General features: G+C 41.4%; 1 protein-coding gene across 28 annotated transcripts in view; it reads right to left on the reverse strand.

Moving 5' to 3' along the window:
* Nucleotides 1-21,060, reverse strand: part of SOX6 (SRY-box transcription factor 6) — a 666,349-nt gene that overhangs the window by 49,171 nt on the left and 596,118 nt on the right. For all 28 annotated transcript variants that reach the window (XM_072619576.1, XM_072619573.1, XM_072619595.1 and 25 more), the window contains one exon: nt 1,743-1,851. In XM_072619576.1, coding sequence (XP_072475677.1) covers nt 1,743-1,851 — 109 coding nt within the window. The remainder of the gene's footprint in view (nt 1-1,742; nt 1,852-21,060) is intronic.

The following is a 21,060-nucleotide window of genomic DNA, read 5'->3' on the forward strand; positions in this document are numbered from 1 at the left end:
GTAAGTAAGATGCCCACTAATTAACTTTTTTAAGGTGGACAGCAGAGTGGTTTGAAGAAGAGTTCACCAGGGGAGTGACAGCCAGGCTTCTGTTCTGTTTTGTTTTGTTTTTGTGGGAGAGAATGGAAGTATATTCACTGATAGCTTCCTATTTTGACACATTCTTCTTGCTAGCTAGGTGCTGCATGCTATTGTTTCTACACAGCTCAAAGACCACAAATGCCATCAGTAGTCTCTGAATTTGGCACCCTGGGATAAAGTCCCCAAAGCCCTGCTCTAGTTGTGGCTGCCCTCCATACCTTTGTTCACACTAAGCTCTGCATCCTTGGAATGGTTTCTTTGGCTGTTCCAGTCTCCTCTTACTGCAAGGGTACCCTTTTTTCAAGGCCCTGCTGAGATGCCACCTCCTTTCCTGCCCTACCCCCATCCCCCAAAAAACAACTGGTGAAAGTGATCCCTTCCTTGCTGAGCTCTCCTCCCTTGCATCACAGTTGTTGATGCAGGTGTCCTTCCCAAATTAGAATGTAAGCTCCTTGAGAACAGGACTTGTGCCATGTCTATCTTTGTTTCTCCAAGGTCTGACACACACCCCTGACCACGGCAGTTGCTTAAAAAATGTTGAATTGAAATCAACCAAACATTTCCCAAGCAGCAACGATGTGCCCAACACTGTAATCGAATACTACCCTGTTCTGCCATCTCAGAAGAGGGCTACTTTCTGGAAATTTCCTGAAATATCTCCTGATCCTAAGCAGCACTGTCTCTCAGTGCTTCTGCCCCTGGCTGCTGGGTTGGCACCTGGGCACCGTCCAGCAGTTTTGTCTGATTCGGATGCTGCTGAGAAATGTTTCAGGCCACTGAAGCACTGCTGCGGTTTAAAGGGCATGAGGGAGGGCCAGGTTCTCTCCCCTTAGGCTAAAGGAGGAATTCTGCTTGGGGCCAGAGACAGGAGCGAGTATTGTGTTACAGTGAAAAGAATAAATTAATCTTCTCTGACTGGTGGGAGGGTTTTGGCCAAAGGAGAGACTAACGGGAAAACCAGCCAGGTCTCTGTGATGATGACACAGTCAATAACCAGGCAGTGTTGCTCCTTAAGTGCAGAACCAAATCGTAAGTTGTCCCCCAGGAGCAGGTCCCACTGATTTGCTGATGTGGGTTCAAGCAAACCCAAAAGTACCTGAATCTCATGACAAAGTCTGAGGTGAAGGCCTGGTCTGCAAGGCAGGCAGGCAGGCAGGGAGGCCTTCTTTTCCATCACTTGTTATCTCAGAAGATTTCAGTGTCAAGCTGAGCAAACCAGCACTCTGGACTGAGCAGAGATGGGCATGCTGCTGCACCCCCCTAGCCTGATTGCTGAGACCAGCTTCGCTTGGTCCAGCTTTCCTTTACTCAAAGTCAGAATCACTTTGGCACATTTTTCTTGGGAGAACAAACAGAATTCTCTGCCCTCAGATGGAGGTGGGGGTGCTTCATTAAAACACCTCCAAAGGACATAAAATGCACCAGCAAAGTACCCTTGGAGATAGAATTCTGTAAGAAAGCCCAAGCTGTGTTCATCACTGCGCCCCAACTTTTTTCCACCTGCCATTCACCCCACAAGGTAGTCAAGAGGGACAGGTTTGAATACTCTCAGTTGAGAGCTGAGGGCTCCCAAGAAAGTCAGTCCTAGCCTATCAGTCACACATGACTGAACGTTTCAGGAGCAGCAAGCAGAGATGAGAGGCACCATTGCAGCAACTCACCCTCTGCATCTTCGGGCCGGGTCAGATCAATGACTCCTGGGCCCAGTTTTCCATCTTCATTTGACTTCCCTGTTAACTGGGGGCCCAGATTCTCAAAGTGTGTTCTCTCCTAGAAGAAAAAAGAAAACCCATTAAGCTCATGGTAGTCTTAGGAACAGCCATATTTTCTCCCACTTCTGTTCTTGTTCTTGTTCAATAGGTGAAAAGCACAGATTTTGAAAACTGGCTATGACTAACTCCTGCTATGGAAAGCTTGGAATCTGGCACAGCCAATTCCGGCTGGTTTGACACATGGGCCATATTAAGGACAGCTCAGGTAATGGCCAGAAACCAAAGCCAGGAACCCTGTGGGCTCTGGCCTATACTGCTTCTCCCTCTGTTGGCTTTCCCCCCTTCAACGAAAGGAATCCAATCAGCCTCTTTCAGCCTCAAACACAGAACTTGAAAGAGCAATTCCTATTAAAATACACTGCGAAGTTTAATGGGAGAGGCGTTTTTGCCATTTAGAGATCACAGTTTGCGTTTGTACTCCTGAGGAAATACAAGTCTGAATTTTATGCAAGAGGCTTTCAAAGACAAATATTTCAAAGGAGGAACAGCAGACGACAGCATCGTCAGTACTATTATTTTGCCTAGGAGTTTGAACTGAGCCTCTACGGGAAGTGACTAAGAGACCACTGCTCCCAGCAAAGCAGGAGGCCCCAGAGAGTTCAGACCTGCATGGGACCCACCAGTGCGGGAGGAAAAAGGAAAGAAAAGCAGTTTACTTGCTAACCCAGTTCTTCAAAAGAGTGGGGGCCTAGGATGCTCCAAGGGGCCAAGCATGAGGGGACCAGAGGCAGACGCCCTCCCAATGTATCAGTGGCAAAGTGTTCAGTCGCTATTACTAATTTAGCATTCTTGTTTGCAGGAGCAGAAGAAGTTCTGTTTCTCCCAACACCCCCACACCCCAAGCCTTGTTGCTTCTTCAGACTAAAACTTGGCATTAGGTTGTACTTGTGAATGAACGAATCCTTGTGGTGCATTACTATGAGACAATATTAAATGTCATGTCAGCTTGAATTGAGAGACATGAAATACCAGCTCCAGTCTCCACACCGGCCCAGCCTCTGCACGCTGCTCTTCCTAATGTATTATGCAGCCCCGGAGTGCCGATCGCTGTTCAGTCTATTGTTCAGTGACCTAGTTCCGTACTGAGCCATGCTAAGCATTCGATGGAAACACTCTGAGTTTTCTCTTCATCGAGATGTTTAGAAACTTGGAAATATCCTTAAAGAGCAAACATACAATTACTTGATAGCTGCTGTGCCTCATTTGTACAGTCTCAATACGTTTGTGCTTTCTAATATGATTATTTTTTGAATATCATTATATTTCTATAATTAATTCCCATCAGTCAAATTGTGCAGGAAGCTTTCCCCGTTCCCCTCAGCAAGAATATGTTTAAATTGGCACTGAAGGAAGACACAGCACAAACCTGGCTCTATAAGCCTTCATTCGCTGGAGAATTTCTAGGTGGTAAAGTTGTCTGAGGATTGTTTTGATTGGGGAACAGTAGCCACAGGAAAAAATGGTGACCCTTCATTTTTCCAACTAGGGTAGAGGCTAAGGAGGAAGACTAAGGCAGACAGGGGACATCTTTTCTAGATCGGACATCTGGAACAAAGGTGAATGAGACCCAGAGTACAATCCCAGGTATAATCTGGTGTCGTCTTCTTTCCTAAAAATGCATTTGTGCATGGGTGTGATTCATGTGCAAGGCCTACCAGCCCACTACAAAATAAAGTGACATACAGTAAGTGTAAACAGCCAAGTGTTTTATATATATATATATAAGTCATGGGGACAGTCATTTCTAACCTCTCAATGCTCAGGTGCCAAGGTTTAGATTTGCAAAAGAGAAAAGGAAAAAAAATAATAAGGCAACCATAAGCACCAGGAAAGGAAAATATTCAACCTTTTTGTCACATTGTTTCTCCTTGCAAACATTTGCATTTGAATGCTTTCTCCCACCTTCAATGCAAAAGGGGCTCTGCCGTGACACCTGCAATCTTCTTGGCAGAACAACCTTTGCCGTGTTTTTGCAAGGGGGGAGAACAACTTTCTTCTGTGAAAATCAACAGACTGTGCTACCTATCAATATGTGTATTTCAAGGATCTTTCCAAGTCAGTCATTCTCTTTGATTTTACCAGGAAATAGTCTCCATTAAAAAAAAATAAAATAAAATAAGTTCCTGAAAGAATATCAATATTTTGACAAGGAAGGAGAAGAGGGAAAATTACATGCCATGGTGTATAAAATCCTAAGACAACAAAGCTTACATGATGATAATATCTTTCCTTTTTCTAAAAAAAAGGAGTGCTCTCATAATTCCGTCCTATGAGTCTGTTTTTAATCATAACAACAACAAATTTTGGAGTCACCATTCACCAACATGAGCACACGTATGCACATGCATATTTCCACATACATTCTAAATAACCTTGAAATCATTCATTTCTCTCATTTTCTTCCAAACAAATTCTTCTTCAGTGAACCTTCCTCGTAAAATATCAATATTTTGACCAAAGAAAAAAAATAACCCACAAAACTTTCATTTAATATGGGAAAAAAATAAATCGCAGATGAGATGATTTTGACCAGCGTACAGTGTTTCATATTTTTCAGCATTCTACTATCCTTCTTGCCTCCGAGCCTACGTAAAGAGGCTGTCAGGCTCTGTCCTGACAGAGAAGCTTCCCTGAGCTCCCCAGAAGAAAGACATCCATTCGGTCTTGCTTCAAGTAACAGTGGAGAATATTTCTTTGCCAGTCACACCACTGTAAACAGTAGAGTGCCCGGTCACTGGAAGAGAATATGTATCTAACTCTGGGCAGCTGAGCTAAGCCAAACTTGCTCTGGTGGAGTTGGACAACAAGACTCATAAACAGTGGATATGGCCACAGATGTAGAAAGATTTCCATTCCAGAACATGTCTACTTTGGGATCAGTCCATTGAGGAGAAGTCTGCCGATAGGAGCACATGTAGACTGTGTGTGACAAAATGTTTTCTAACCTCCATTTTCTTCCCACCCTGGAAACTCTCATCGGGCTATGACATTGTAGACAGTTTGAAAATGGCGATGATGCTTCATTGATAATTTCATTCTGCTCCCCCCATGCTCCCCACCACCACCACCCCCAGGACAAACACCCAGGCTTCTGCCAGGCAGCGGAATGTTCCTTTTTACGTGCTGGGCTGTGATTAGACACTTATTTATGCATTGTCAGTCACAAACATGCAGGCAACATAAAAGTTATGGAAAAAAATTAAAGTCAGCTCTGCTGTGTTGGTAGGCCTGTTGGCTCTCTAAGTGCTTTGAAATTGTGATGTATGAGGTAGATGTTGCATATTAAATAAAGATATTTAAATGATAAAGCCCCCTTTAGTGAGAGCTGATGAATGTTAAACGTTACAGGCCGCAAGCCAGTTGCATCCATCATCTTCACGGATTATTCCAGCCAATGTTGGGCCGGCTCAGTGATGACAGATAGACTGCTACATTATTATCCCTGATTTCCAGAGTCACTGAACAAACCATCCAACCCCTTGGGCATTATTTTTAACTTTGCATGAAATTAGTAACTTTTCCTCTCACTATCACATCAGGGACAGCTTCTGATCAATTTGGCCTCTGCATCCAGGCAGAGGGGAAGCCTGGCTTTGGGACAATCGGGAAGAATCTGGGTGGTTTTCTTTTACAAACACAGGCAACTTCCTGTGACTGGCAACAAATGTAAAATTGTGATCTTGGGGAAAGAAGAGCCGTGAACCAGTAAGCACACAATAATGGCTTTTCTTTGCACTTAGATAAAAGCTGAATTTTTGATGCACACAATATATTTTAATAAAATTTTATATACTATGTTTTATACACTTATTGGCTATTCCATAATAATGTGTGTGCTAACAGTAAAATTGCTCTTAAATTTATGTGTGTTATTTATATGTTCCCACGTAACAATGCTTTTTGTTGTAAAAAAATATTCTGTTTATTAATGTAACTTTACAGCCCCTGCATCTGAGATCCGTGGTAAATTAATGACATTTTTATTATTTTATAGAGTCATTAAATTTTTACTGATCACTCCATCAAACCAAGGCAATAAAGACTATAATGTAAACTGGGACACTTAGATCAAGGGAGCAGGAAGACATTCCATATAGGCTGAAGCAAACGGCGGGCTATAAATGATATTTATACGATCTTTAAGCATGGGAGAATACTTGGATAAGTTTGGCAAAACTGTTCCAGGAGTAGAGTGGATGCTGTGCTTAAATAACAGTTTACTTTCCAGCGAGACAGGCTTTTTTCAAACCATATGCAAGAAGATGACTGATTGCAGCCATCTTCCAAAGAACAATAAATGGAACAGAATCGTACACTAAGCACCCTCCCTTCTGGATTACCCAGTACGATCGGGCTGTACCCAGGGTTCAAATGATTTCTACATATTCCCCTTCTCCACATCTGAGACTGACGCTGGTGACCGAGAAGGAAAATGTCAGACACCCTAAATGTCCTTCAGGAAAATTTCTTAATGGTTCTTACAAACAAATCCATTTAATTGAAGCCCAGGTAGCTGTAGTTGGACAACGATGTAACTGTCCTCAGTTTCAAGAGTCTTATTTCAGAGGCAGTTAGCAATCTTTTTTTTTCCTTCCAAAAGTTTCTAAATATTGACTTAATACAGGTCATTCACAGAAGACACAGAGCAAATGCCCAAGGGGCAAAAGGGGCAGTTTATATACACACAAAAATATGCATACATGAATGTATGTTTACATGCGCTACATACAATATTCTAGTTATAATGGATACAAATAATTACATCATGTTGTCTTCACATTTAAATTATATTATAATTAGGTTACTCTAGACTAACTGTCTTAAATAAATCCATATGTGGATTATTAGTTAATTGCCATCTATATTCTGTTTATACAGAGGAGACAGTAAACAAAAACTACTGGTCTCTGGTACTCTCAGACTTAAAATGTGTAATGTGCTTTGTGAGATTTGTACAGGTTTTTTATTTAAATTAGTGGGAATTTGGTGTTAAGTTCCAAAATTTAACCATAAGATTTAAGAAATCTGCAAATCAGAAGGGAAGTTTGCATAGTCATATAACATGACAGCTGGTGGATTCTTCAGATGTCATCCAACTCTCCCATTTTACAGATAGGGAAACTGTGGTTTAGGGAGATGAAAGAACTTGCCCAAAGTCACATAGCAACCCATGGTGTCAGTGGGAATGGAGAAGAAGATTCTAAGAGAACTTTCAAAAGAAGGATTGATAGAACTTGGTAATTAACTGGATAGAGGAGATGGGAGGAAAAAAGGCCACAAAGATCCCTCAAAGGCATGGCACAAGAGAATGATAGGACACCACAGAGGAAGATAATGAGGTCCAAAGATGGGATGTGAATTGCCCAAGATCCCACAAGTGGAAGGCAAAGATCCAAGTCTAGAATGCTGGTCATCTGATACCTCTGTTAAATGTTCTGTCTAGCTGCACTTTTTATTTCTCCTCCTACGCCATCATCCTCATTTTGGAATTATCTCTTCCCACCACACATCTCCTTCAAGCCAAGACCATAGCTGACTCTCTCCATGAAGCTTCCAGACTGCTCTAGTCCACACTGACTTTTCCTTTCTCTGACTTTTCATAGCAATTTATGATCTGTGTTATACCATTGAGCCATTACATTTATATTGTCTCATGGTGTTCAATATGATTATAATTGTATTTCTCCAACTAAATGACAATCTCCCTGAGGGCAACAACAATGTCTTCAGCAGCTCCCATGGTATATCCCTTGGGGATAACTCCACAGTAGGTACAAAGCAAATACATCTTCTGATAAAAGACCCCATGCTTGTGTCATTGTATGTGTGAGTATCTGATAGGTCAACATGGCAGAGCAGATAGAGGAGCATTCTCAAAGGTGGCATGATACATGTCAATCTTGCTACAGACACATATAGCAAGACCCCAGGCAAGTCATTCAATCTCTTGGTGCCCAAGCAATGTCTACAATGGAGGTTTAGCATGGAGAATTAGCTAGGGTCTTTGACATAGAAACAGAAAGACTCAAGTTCAAATCCCAACTCTGACACTGATTCTCTAAGCTCTTACAGGATCATGCAACCACTCCAAGACTCAGTCTCTTCATATAGACTGAAGAGGTTGTACTAGATGGCATCTCAGGTGTCTTCTAGACAGCTCTGAGATTTGTGTAATTGGTGAGAAGTTCTGTGCCAGAGGATTCCCTGCCCTGATGATGTCACAGATCTGGACAAATGGATATGACAAAGACAGAGATACAGTCATAGACAAACAGTCACAGACGAAGACATAGATACAAACATAGACACAGTCACAGACATAGTCATAGACAAAGATATAGACACAGACACAGACACAGATTAACACAAATCACTGGGCTTCTCTGCACCTTGGTTTCCATCCTCATCAGTGTGGCCCAGTGAGCACAAGTTATGGAGTCGGAGGACCAAGGTTCAAATGTCACACTACTTGCGGGATCTAAGGCAATTCATTTTGCCCCTCTGGGTATCAGTGTCCTACTCTGTCAAAAGGAGAGAGTTGAATTAGTCCTTTACCTGGACTCCATGAATATGATGTTGTTGTGGATTTTTAAAAATATATTTTGATGGCTCTATTTCAATGTACTTAGTGTTTTATCTTCTGCATTTTGATGTACTTCTGAGAAGGGGTCCACAGGCTAAATGACTGCCTGAAAGGTCCACATCTACAAGAAAAGGCTAAGGACCCCTGGTCTAGATGGAGTTCCTTCCTAGCTTTGAATCTGTGATTCTCTGGATCCTAGCATGGAGTTAGAGCTAGGATAGTGTTGGAGGTATAGGGACAGGGACTATCCCTGTGATTTCATTGGTATAAGCAGCTCTCTGGATGAGGAAATTCCTTCCACTAATGCACCTCTCCAACACATAGTCTTAAGAGAGTCACGCAGAACAATGAGAGCTTCAGACGTGCCCAAGGTCTGCCACCTACTATAAGCCAGAGTCAAGACAAACCAATCTCTCCCCGGTCCTAAGCTAGTTCTCTTCCTACTACACAATTTTGCTTCTTTCCATGATCTAGGAAATGAGCATAATGATGCTTCTGCTACTCACCTAACAAGGCTATTGTAAAGAAATCACCTTGGGCCATAAAGACATAGACTAATTCACTCTAAGGGGTGAATAACCCAGTGTCACTAAATCCAGAACCACATGAACTAGAAGAAGTTTTGATGAATATGTAGTCCAGACCTAAATTACTTCATAGACAAGGAAACAAGAACCAGGAATAAGAGCCAGATCCAATGTTCTTTTATGTCTTCCAAAATCACATGACGCTTCCCTCCTGAGAACGAAGAAAAGTCGTGAGCATGGTCAGACAACTGCCCTCCCAGCATGCAACTGCTGCTCTGTGTTGACCCCCCTGTGCACATTGGATAAAAGCCTGTCCCTTTGCCCAGGCTGAACTGAGACTTGAGGGATACTCACTGAGATGAAGGCAAGTAACATTTCTTGAATATCATTCTGGAGAGTCATACCTGAGGCCTGATAAACAAACAAACCAAATGAACCTCCCCATGGTATTCTAGCAGAGCCTGGCACAAAACAGAGGAGGCCAGATCCTTTTTATAATACTGGAATGACCAATAACTTCTCACAGTCATATAATGTTATAAGTGTGGCAAAGCACTTTCTTCACAACAGATCCATACATAAGGTAGGCAGTGTAGATATGCGTGACACCTAAAATGGCCCCATTTTAGAGATGAAGAAACTGAGGTTCTCAGAGACTAATCAATTTGTCCATGAATACATAACTAATTGCTATTAAGTAACTGAGGCAGGATTTAAATCCAGAAGTTCTGACTCTAGCACCACTCATGTCTCCATAGCTTCCTCCTCACCATGGTTGCTGCATGGGTTGCCCATAAGCAACGCTTCATCTCCCACCTCCATGTCTTTGTACAGGTTGTCCCCCAAGTAGAAAGGCTACCTTTCCTCACCTCCACTTCTTGGAACCTTTAGTTCACTTCAAGTCTCAGTCTCAGTGCTCTCTTCTCTTTTCTGATTCCCTGGGGTTTTAGGACCTCCTCTCTGCCAAAGTTGCTCTGCATATATTTTGTATTTATGTACATGCAAACGTTGTATCTCCCTAAGAATGCAAGCTTATTGAAAACAATAGCAGTTTCACTTTTATCTTTCATATATACAGTACCTACCACAGTGCCTAGCACATAGTAGGAGCATTAATTGAATTCTTTTTCATCCATTTGTTGTTTCTCTTTGTGACACTATTTGAGGTTTTCTTGGCAAAGATGCTAGAGTAGTTTGCCATTTCCTTCTCCAGCTCATTTTACACATGAGGAAAGTGAGGCAAACAGGGTTACATGATTTGTCCAGGGTCACAGAGGCCAGATTTGAACTCAGGTTATCCTGACTGTAGGACTGGCACTCCAACCACTGCACCACTTTGTTGACATATTAGTTAAATATTGAAATTGAACTGATTTTCAACTTAGAAAAGGTATTCTTAAAACTCCAAAATACAGTTTCCCACAGCATTCATGGTATTCTCTATCCACCCTACCAAGGATGTCACCTTGCCCACTCTCTACAACACACTTAGTACCTATACTACCCAAGAGAAGTCAAATCACAAAGCATCATTAGTCCTGAACACATCTGTGTGTCACCAATGGCCACAACAAGGCTCAAAAAGTACTGAATCAAATCGCACTCATCAGGAATGTGGTACTTACTGAACTCCTTGAACTAAATGCTTTCTGTCTCTGTTCATATGGTTTTAATATGGTTTTTAAGCAATTGCAAGGTTATTTATAAGTTTGCAACTCCCCAGTAGTTAGAGTTATGAAGCGTTCAGACTTAAGCATAACCAGTTGTGTGGTCGGCAGACTACTACTTTCATGCGGTTTCCAACTCTTAATGGAGCACGAAGGCATGATGCAAAGCTGTCTCTGAACACATTCTTATTCACTGCTTGACTTAGTCACAAATTTATAGAAAATCCTCTGGTAAAATGATACAGAATCTCGCCAAAAATCAACACATCATTAAAAATTGTAAAACCTGATTAAGTGGATTTATAGAAATAGTTAATAACACTTTTTCACCTTTGCTCTAAGTATAAAAACAAGGGGACTGGAATGAAACACAGAGCAAAATATTTGTCTAAGAGGATCACCTTGGGCAGTTGTTTTGCCAAAATCTGACAACTAAGTTTCAGATAAGAATCAGGACTTTTAAAAAATATATACTTCAAACCATATGTTTTATATGCATAGTATATAGTATAAATAAGCATGATATGCATAATTTACATTTTAATTTTTACATGATTTTATTTCCAATAATCCCGTATTTATGTTTAAAAAACAAAACAAAGAAAGCCTGAAAATTTGTTACCTGTGGGGCTGATTGTCATGTAAATTAGAATTTTCAAAGCACCTACTATATGCCAGGCACTGGACTAAGTTTAAGGATATAAAGAAAAGCAAAAACGACCCTTGCCCTGATGGAGCTCATTGTCTAATTGTGGAGACAACATACAAACAGCTATGTATAAACAAGAATAGATAGATAGATAGATAGATAGATAGATAGATAGATAGATAGATAGATAGAGAGTGAGGGAGAGAGATTAGGATTTATTAGAGATATTATTTTAGATATTATTTATCTAGATATTAGATATATCTAGATAATAATTAGATATTAGGGACAAATTATTAGAGATAATTTCAGAGGGAAGGCACTCAGATCAACATGGAGTGGAAAGGTTTTTTTGCAGAAGGTGGGATTTTAACGGAGATTTGAAAAAAGCCAAAAGTGGGCTGGGGTGCCACAAGAGAGAGAAGAGACAGAGAACTTAGGATGACATCTCCTTCAGTGTGTCTGGGATGGTGGACATGGGGTGGAGGTTAGAGGTGTCTAATATTCCTGAGTGGCTTTATCTGTGTGTATGTGACTGTGGAGAAGCCATTTATACAGGGTCAGGCATTGAGATGCCGGAGGTTTAGAACCAAGAGAACCCAGAAAGTTTGGTTTGGTAACACATGATAACTCTGTGTTACAAGGTCAACAACAGCTGTGTTCTTGACCCCACCATCCTTCCCTGCTCTCCTGAGAATTCTTGGGCCAGAGACCGTAGGACCCTGACGACTCCCAGTCTGGTTCTTTCTCCATGACATCAGCCTGATGTTTTGAAGCAAATGTGACTGGCTCATTCTCTCCCTCCCACACTGTAGCAACACTGGCAAAAATCACTTTGCCATGGCATTTTTTTAAAGCCTCTGTGCAATTATTCATTTTCTCAAGAAAAATGTTAGAAAATAATCTGTCTGTCATGCAGGCTTGCCAAACTATGGTCACATTTCTTCACCAAAAAGTATTTGTTTGCTACCTCTGAAATTATATCACTAGTAGACGCAAAGACATTGGGGAAGCTTCTGGAGGAAGTCAAATAGAGAATGTCCAAACTTGAAGGGGGTCTCACAACAGAGAGCAGATGATGTCAAGTCAGGGAGGAGCCTTGGAAATCGTCTTCCATGGCCCCCTCACTGCACAGACACTGGCTTTTCCTAAAGGTGGGATACTGAGATTTTAAAGAAAGAGCAAAGAGCATTACAGTACCAAATGGGAGATCTGTTCATAGGAATAGTGTGCTTTCTGAAGAACTCACATAACTTACAGTTTCTTAGTGAAAGAATACTGATTTCAGAAAGTGAATGGCAAAATTATCTCAGAAAGTAAGTCAAAACGGTACTGCTTGAGTCTACCTGCCCCGCTCAAGGAGACAGAGCTAGAAAGAGAAGAGAAAATGTAGTAGTGGGTGTTCCTCATGGTCAAGGGATCCGTATGCACTGGACAGGGCAGGATTTCTTAGCAAAGAGCTAAGGGAAAGGCAAAAGCACTCAACTGGCATGTGGATTCTGGATTGAGGCTTAAGGGAAAGAGAACCTCAGAAAAAGAGGAAGAAGGCAAGGGAAGAAATATGTTTTCCATGTCATAAAAAGCAAGAGAAAAATCTGCAAATGAGAAAAGAGGGGGATAAAATACACAAGAAAAAGAAGATAAAAGAGAAAGGAAGAAAAGTGATGTGGAGAAAGAAAATGGAATGAGGAAAGAAGGACAAGAGGGTAAGAAAGAAGAAAAAAGAAGGAAGGAAAGAGGAAGGGAAGGAGAGAGAGCAAGAAGGATAAACAAAAGAGAAGGTTAGAAGGAAAGAAAGAAGAAAAAAGAAAGGAAGGAAGAAGGAAGAAAGGATGGATGGATGGAAGGAAAGAAAGAATCTTTTCTTTGAAAAACACTATGCAGGAGTTCAAAAATCTCCAAGTATCTTAGGGTTAGCACATGAAACTCAGAGAACATCTAGTTCAACACTTACCTGGACAGGAATCCCCTTTATGATACCAGACTCAATGGATACCTAGGGTGATGGGGGACTCACTAACTTGAATGGCAGCCCATTCCCCTCTGGAACCAATCTTACTCTTAGGAAATGTTTCTTCATATTTTTCCCATTTAGTTGATTAGTCAAATAATTGGCCAGGTAGGCATTTGTATGTGTTTTACAGATGACCATATTGAGACTTGGAGGGGTAAAGTGGGTTGTCCAAGGTCAGAAGTTAACAGGTAGGAAAATCATGACTGTAGACCAGGTCTGATGAGTACATATTCAGGGTCCCCTTCCAATGTCCTGTGGCAGGGAGCCCAGAGAGGGGAAGAGATGGGAGCTGTAGAAATTAGAAGGGAGAAGAGACAGGGAAAAAGAAGGATTTCGTGATGGGATTGGGACAGAACACATCTCCATTTCTGTAAGTAAAATCTCATCTAATGACAAAGATGGGGTCAGAACAGAGTTACTGAATTCAAGAGTCATGATGACCAGTTATTCCTCCTCACTGCTACCTAAAGGAAACATTACAAAAGTCCAAGGACATCAAACATGAATTTTCAAATTAAAAATTGGCCTTGCTTCTCAGTCTCATTATATTCTAAGTTCCTTGAGAGCAGAGACTGTCTTTTGCCTCTTTTTGTATCTCCAGAGCTTAGTATGGTACCTGGCACATAATAGGTGCTTAAGAAATGTTTATTAATTGATTGAAATCTATATTAACATTTCAAAAATCACATTTTCAAGTTGTTACTAAAATTGGAAAGCTGTTTTAAAGACAAAGAAAGGATACCTATAGATCATCTAAATATTCTAGAAAAAAAAGACGTATTCCAATATCAGTAATCTCACATAGGACAAAAGACAGAGAGCCCAACTGTGGTGATATGTGCTAATTGTATGGTTCTCCAAAGATGTGGGAGAACTGATATCAATGACTGTATAATTACCATTACTTCCAACAGAGTTAACATGTAGTTACTCTGTTGTTACCACGAAATAACATGCAATTAAGTGGTGTCACACTGCACGCCAGTCTAAATAAGACACAGATTAGAAAACTTCTCACCGGAACCAGGATCCACTGCACCTCAAAAGGAGCCTTCACAACAGTCTCACCAGGTTGGGTTCCCAGAAAATGACTTACAGTCACTTACATTACCCCTGTGAGTCAGAGGAGAAGGACTAACAGAGCTCCATGTCACAGGAGAAGTGGCCAGACAAAAGTGAAAAGGAAAACAGTCAACAGGACAAAATTCGATGTATGTTTTGTGAGAAAATGTCTAATTGCAAAGGAAGAATTAAGTGCTTTGGGGGCTGAATAGGAATCTTTCTCCCACTACTCATCCACATGCAGTACCCTGAAGTCCTTCAGGGTCTTAGACTCTATTTCTTTCACAAAGAGTCTTAGTTAGGTTCTTGAAGACTAAACTCAGAAGTCGTCTTGCCTTGTCATTGGAAGTGATTAATTTTCCAAATAAAACGTACAGTGTGAACATGGGGGAGGGGAGGGCGGCTAACCGAGGATTAAACTCCTTTCTCAAAAGGACAAAGGAGGATGTGGCTCAACTTCAAAAAGTTCCTTTCCTTTAGGGACGAAGGCAAGAAATAGAGGCAAGCCAGAGCACACCCACTCATGCACATGTGCAGCAAGGGCCCAGGCAAGCGGGCATGGGTGTGCGTTCTCGTGTCTGGAGGTGGGGCATGGCGCGTCTGTGCCAGATGCGCTTCCAGGTTTAATTAGAGCACAGCTGAAAATGGCCAAGTACAACGTTATGAAGCTGATTAGCAGACAAAGGAAAAGTAGCTGTGTTTAAAATATAGCTCCAGTGTATCTGCTATATCTGGTTCAAACATCTGGGCTCCCAATTATTGACTGAACTCATGTGTAAGAGTTATTTGAGAATACTGTAAACGGTTGTAGAGCAGGGACTGGCAAATTGCTTTGTCAAATATATGTAGGACTACACTTGCTAAAATCTTGAGCGATGTAGGCAAGAAATGCCACGAAATTATGATCCCCTTAATGAATTTGTGAAACGGATAAGGATTTTCATAAGCAGAGGACAATGTTTTAAAAGAATAGGACAACTAAGGCATCAGGTGATAATTTGAAAGAAAACCCCATTCTACTTCATTTTTAATTAGCAGCTTAGTGACTGGAGTCGACTTAGACCTGTGCTTCACAGGTGCAAAAATGAGAGTGACAGAAAATGGAAAGACGAGAGGAGTTCTTTGTCCAGGTCTCACATTTGCCCTGGAGTAGAAATAAACATCAGCACAAGTACACCCACACCCCAAACTGAAAGGAGCGCCCTTGGTCTCTGCTGCTGTGTCTACACTAGACTGGGGAAGCCTCTCTAATCACCTGCTGAACTGCTTGACCCTTAAGCTCCCTTACAGTTGTAAATCTCTGACCCTCTAGCCAGGAGCTTGTTCTGTTTTCCTGGGCTGGCACTCCATGCCTGAAGCATGCCTGTCTTTCCATTTGCCATGTTTGACTCTGTTAGATTCAAGGTTCCTTTGTCCCGCTCCGAGGGAAAGCAAACACATCAAGAGGGATGACAACAGAACAATGCTTGAAACATCATTACGGCGTGTTATTTCCCCTTGTTCCCACATCGCTGCCATGCTCCTCTGATTATTTCAGCCTCAAGAAAATGTGCTGATTACCATGTGTGTTAGGCAACACTGCCAGGCCCACAGATCTCATATCGTAGCTAGTGTGAGTACATTATGCATGTGATGTAAATGAGGGATGTACTCTCCACACATCACCCCATTTGTCATCGGCTGGCTAGCCAGCCCAGCCCAGCTCAGGGTACAAACAAACATTTGTACCCTTGCCCGTGGCAGAAAGGGTCAATTCACCTGCCTTTCCTGGATAATCCTCGAAGGCAAAGGGACTTGAAAATTGTTCCAGGAAGTGCGGAGTAGCCCCTGCTTTGATTTTGAGATCATGTTAAAGGCAGCCTTTATCATCCTCTATGTTCCTAGGTTGCCCATTGAGATGCAGTGTGCATTACAGGATGCAATAGCACACGTAGCTCAAGCAGAGAATTTATTTCTCAAGAACTCAGGAATTAATCTTCTCCTTTTATTCTCAGCAAAGAATTTAAAGAACCAGGTGGTACTGAGATTGGAAAAGAACTTCTGATTGGGCCAAAGAAAAAGAAAACAAAAACAAAAATACAACAAATTTGGTCTCCTTAGTCAGGATCCAGGTACTCCGAGATGGAAAGGCATTGAAAATTCCAGACCCAGATCTGGGGCTTTCAAAGGGTATGATGTCATTAATCCAAGCGTAACCTGCAGAATATGAAACGATGGCACTGTCTTCTATGGTGCTGTCATATGCCCCCTACTCTCTCTCTGTCCAAAAGGCTACGTCTGACATCCTGGGAATCCATCTGCCTATTCTAAATTCAGAACAGCAAGCCTACCCCTTGGTCCCCAAACAAGAGAATGGAAAACCTACTCAGGTAAATACATTTAGCTAACAAACTTTCAGAACACCAGATTATCTAACAAGTTAACTAATAAGGAAATCAACAATTTAAGTTTGGGGTGGGGAGTAGGGGAACACACAAGAACTTACCAGAACAGATTGCTTGCTTTGTGAACATTATTAGAGTTGATTGTTTTTCCTCGCATCATAGATTCCTGCATGGTACATTGTGGTGCTTTTTAGACTAATTAGTAACTGAAGGGGTAAAGGTCCTGGGTAAAACAATTACTATTAAAAATCAGTGGGTGAATGCTATCAACTATAGGGACAAATCTCATAAAATCCTAATATCTCAGAGATAAAAGGGTCTTTAGGGGATAGCTAGTCCAACCTCTGAAGTATGAAGCCCCAGCACAACATGCCTGATGTATCTCCAGCATCATTCTACATGAAGTATTGGTCTCAATGGTAAAAACAAACCAGCACAAATTCGACCACACAGCAACTCTTCCATTCTAGAAAGGGCAATGAAGACTGTATTTCCATGGGTCAAACTTCATACGGGACAACATATCTCATAATAAGAAGCTGACTTTCCTAAGGAAGACATGGATAGTGGAGGAAAAGGGAGGGGGAGGAGGGGAATGGGGGGAAGGCTTCCCAGGCTGGCCAAGCTCTCTTTGGCTGATTTGCATTGGAATGAGGAAAATGAAAATCTCTAATTGGTAGGAGTCTTATGGGTTTCACTCTTTCATTGGTAGTATAACAAGAAGGGCTGCATGATGAGGCTGCTTGGACCAAAGAGATGAGACAAGTCTTAATATAAACAAGATGATATATTTAGGAACCATTCCGTCTGAAAGGCAAGTTCTCTCCCTGCCGATTCTGAAAGCCATCTGATGGAGCTGAAATGCTGGGCCTCACTCCTACTTCTTTCAAGATTCATTTGTCCATTGTACTAAACACAGGCATACCGTTTGCATTCCAGATAAATGGATTTGACGGCAAGCCTCATTCTTTAGTATGATTCTTACTAGGAGATAAATCAATATTTAATATCCCCTCGAACATCGCCCATAGATAATTTTGTACCTTTTCTTCATTCCATTAAGTTACCTTTAAAAAAAATTTATATAAGCTTTCAGAAATGACTTCTGAAAAACCAGTGGTCAGAAGCTGCCTGCGATTCATTAACACAGACAGAGGGTGTTTGGATCTCGCCGCATTGTGCTGATCAGTAAATCCATCTACGTTTAGCTAATTCTCAATCCTCAGCTAATTCTTGGAGGGAAAATAGATGCTTCCTATAAACCCCAGAGATCTATGGTACAACAGGCCTGATTTACTCAAAATAGACTTCCTTTCCACATCCTCTCCTTCCCACTACCACCCACAAAGATGATAAACAAGGAATTGTCTTATTTATGAAAAGACTGTGGCATGTGTCTTATTCATTCAGCAGGCCTGGGGGAGTGGAGAGAAGCCAGTCGTGAGGGAAACAGTAGGCAGGGCACACACACCACCAAGGCCCTGTAGGACCCAGAGGCCCTGCTTGGCCCCAGGTTCACCTAATACTCACAGAAGCAGGGCTTAGTCCCCAAAAGTATCCAGAAGGGCTAAAGTTGCTCTCCCCATTTTGCTGGGAGTAAAACTGAGACACAGAAAACAGGATCAAACTTGGCTTCCAGCACCAAGCCAGACAAAAACAGTACCTACAAGTCTTTTAGACATCCTCTAGGCTTTCGCCTCAGTCTTACAGGGCAATCCTTCAAATGTGTCAGCTAGTAAATTCTACCACCACCACCCTCATTTTTAAACTCCACCTGGCTTCACCAGGACTAAGGGACATGACAGGTTAATCAACCAATCAATCGACAAATATCTATTAAGCACCTACTATGTGCCAGGCCCTGTGATAGGAATAGGAACACAAGACAGAATGAAACAAGCCCTACTCACAATAAGCTTACATTTCAATGGAGAAGACAGAGGACAAATAACAATGTATACAGCGCAAAAATAAAGCAAATAAAGTAATTAGATATAAGGCGGTTTGGGAGAGAGGGCACTAGCACTTGAGGGTATCCAGAACAGCTTTGTGTTAGATTGCAAATACCCTGAGGTCAAGGACTATTTCATTTTTTTGTCTTTGAATCCCCAGCATTTAGCCCAGTGCCTGGTACACAGTACATAGTTAATAAGTACTTGTCCATTAATTGGATCCAATGTAAATGTTCCGTCCTCTGGACCAAAGTCATTAGCCTAGCACTGAAATCCCTTCATACTTCAGAACCTATCAGTCTTATCTTCTGCTTTCCTCCTTGGCTCACCAATCTCCTTGTTGCTCCCTGAATGTGCTCTATTCCTTCTGCCTCCACTCTCACCCCATACTTTTGCTAATAACACTGCTCTCGACTAGGAAGCTCTGATTCCCCGTCCCCCTCCACTTGGCTGTATCATACTCATCCCTCAAGGCTACTCTATCACATCCTACGGCAATCACTACCCACTTCAAACTTTTGTAGCATCACACTTCACATTTCTCCAGTCTTTCAGGATTTACAAAGCATTTTCCCCCCAAAAAGTCCTCCCTATAAAGTCAACCATTCAAGTATTTTTCTCTCTAACAACTCTGCTTATAGTGTCAAAGAAATGAAAACTGAGGGTATGTTCATCAGTTGGGGAATGATTGGACAACTTATAGTATATGCATGAATGGATTCATATGGTAATTTAAGAAATGAGGGAATTGATGATTTCAGAAAAACCCAGGAAGATCTCTATGAACTGGAGCCAAGTTAAGTGGGCAGAACCAAGAGAACAATTTATGTAATAAAGTCAAAGAACTGGAAAGATGTATGTACTTTGATAGATACAATGACCGACCATGATTCCAGGAGATCAATGACGCATGCCACCTGCCTCTTGACAGAAAGGTGAATGACTCAAGATACAGAATGAAGCAAATATTTTTGGACATGGATAATGTGAAAATTTGTTTTGCTTGACTACACATGTTTGTCATCAAGTTTTTTTTTCCTTTTCTTTTTTCCTAGATGGGTGAAGTAAAAAAGGAATCTTTTTTTAATTGAAAAAAATTTAATTAAATTTAAAAGAATTAACATCTCCCTTTTACAACTGAGGAGAATGAGCCTTAGAGAGGTAATTTGCCCAGAGTTAAACAACTAACTTTTGTCAAACTGAATATTCAAATCCACGTCTCCAGATTCTAGGTCACCCATTCTTTCCACTATGCAACAATGATTCTCACCTACTATATGTGTCCTTCAAGGACACTTTAGTCATGTGATCTTGTGTCTCAAAGACATGGCATTTAATTCTACAGTTCTACAATATATACAATTAGACTGCAAGCCCTTCTAATTCAAGGACTGAGCCTTACATAGCCTGTGAGTCCAGCATAGGCAGTAGCCACTTACTAATGATGACAATGGGCATCTTATATTCCTGGTCCTGAAAAGGCTATGTGAATGGAAGCAGCAACATTGGAGCCAAGGGAAGGGCTTGAGTTTTTTCCCAGAAAGTATGGTAAGTCACTGCATGGATCTGGGAAAAGCCATTTTGCCTCATTTGAATCAGCATCCCCTGCCTTAGAATGAAAATAACCATATTCTTCCCATTAATCTCCTTTGCAGGGTGTTATTAGGATTAAAAAGATCATGTTCCTAGCAGATTTTAAACTCCACAGAGTCTAAGTACTTGCATCATGAATGCCATTGTACTGCCCAGAAAAGAATTGCATGGGCTCTTCTGTCTCTAGGAAATAGAAAGTATATAACAAACTGACTTCATTTTAAAATCTAGTATTTCATTCCATTGAAGTGTCGTTATTTCGTACAATTGCTATTAATCTTCTGATCCAGTGAGCTGATGTATGTAAAGTTAGTCAGTCAACCAGTTTTTATTAAGCAATGTGTGTCAGACACTGCGATAAAAGATACAAAGAAATAAGAAAGAAAGGATACAGAAGAAGAAAACAATGACAAAAAAGCAGTGCTTGTCCTCAGGGCTCAGGCAGTCTAATGAAATGGACAATAAGCAAGGAGTTACGTACACACAAGATTTAGACAGGATAAACTGAGGATGTCCCAGGAGGAAGGCACTAGGACTAAGGGAACCTAGAGAAGCTTTCATGAAGAAGAGAGGACTTCAGCTGAGATTTCCCAGAGGCCAGGGAAGCTAGGAGGCAGGGATGAGGAGGGACAACATTCCAGGCACTGGGGACACACAGCGAAAATGTTCACTCCCAAGATAGAACGTCATGCAAAAGGAATAGCGAGGAGGCCCCTGTCACTATAACCATCAAAGCGTATTGCATGCTTTTGTATATGTGTGTGTGTTTCTGGAGA

This window comes from Notamacropus eugenii, chromosome 6 (assembly GCF_028372415.1).
Source record: "Notamacropus eugenii isolate mMacEug1 chromosome 6, mMacEug1.pri_v2, whole genome shotgun sequence".
Classification (NCBI taxonomy): Eukaryota; Metazoa; Chordata; class Mammalia; order Diprotodontia; family Macropodidae; genus Notamacropus; species Notamacropus eugenii.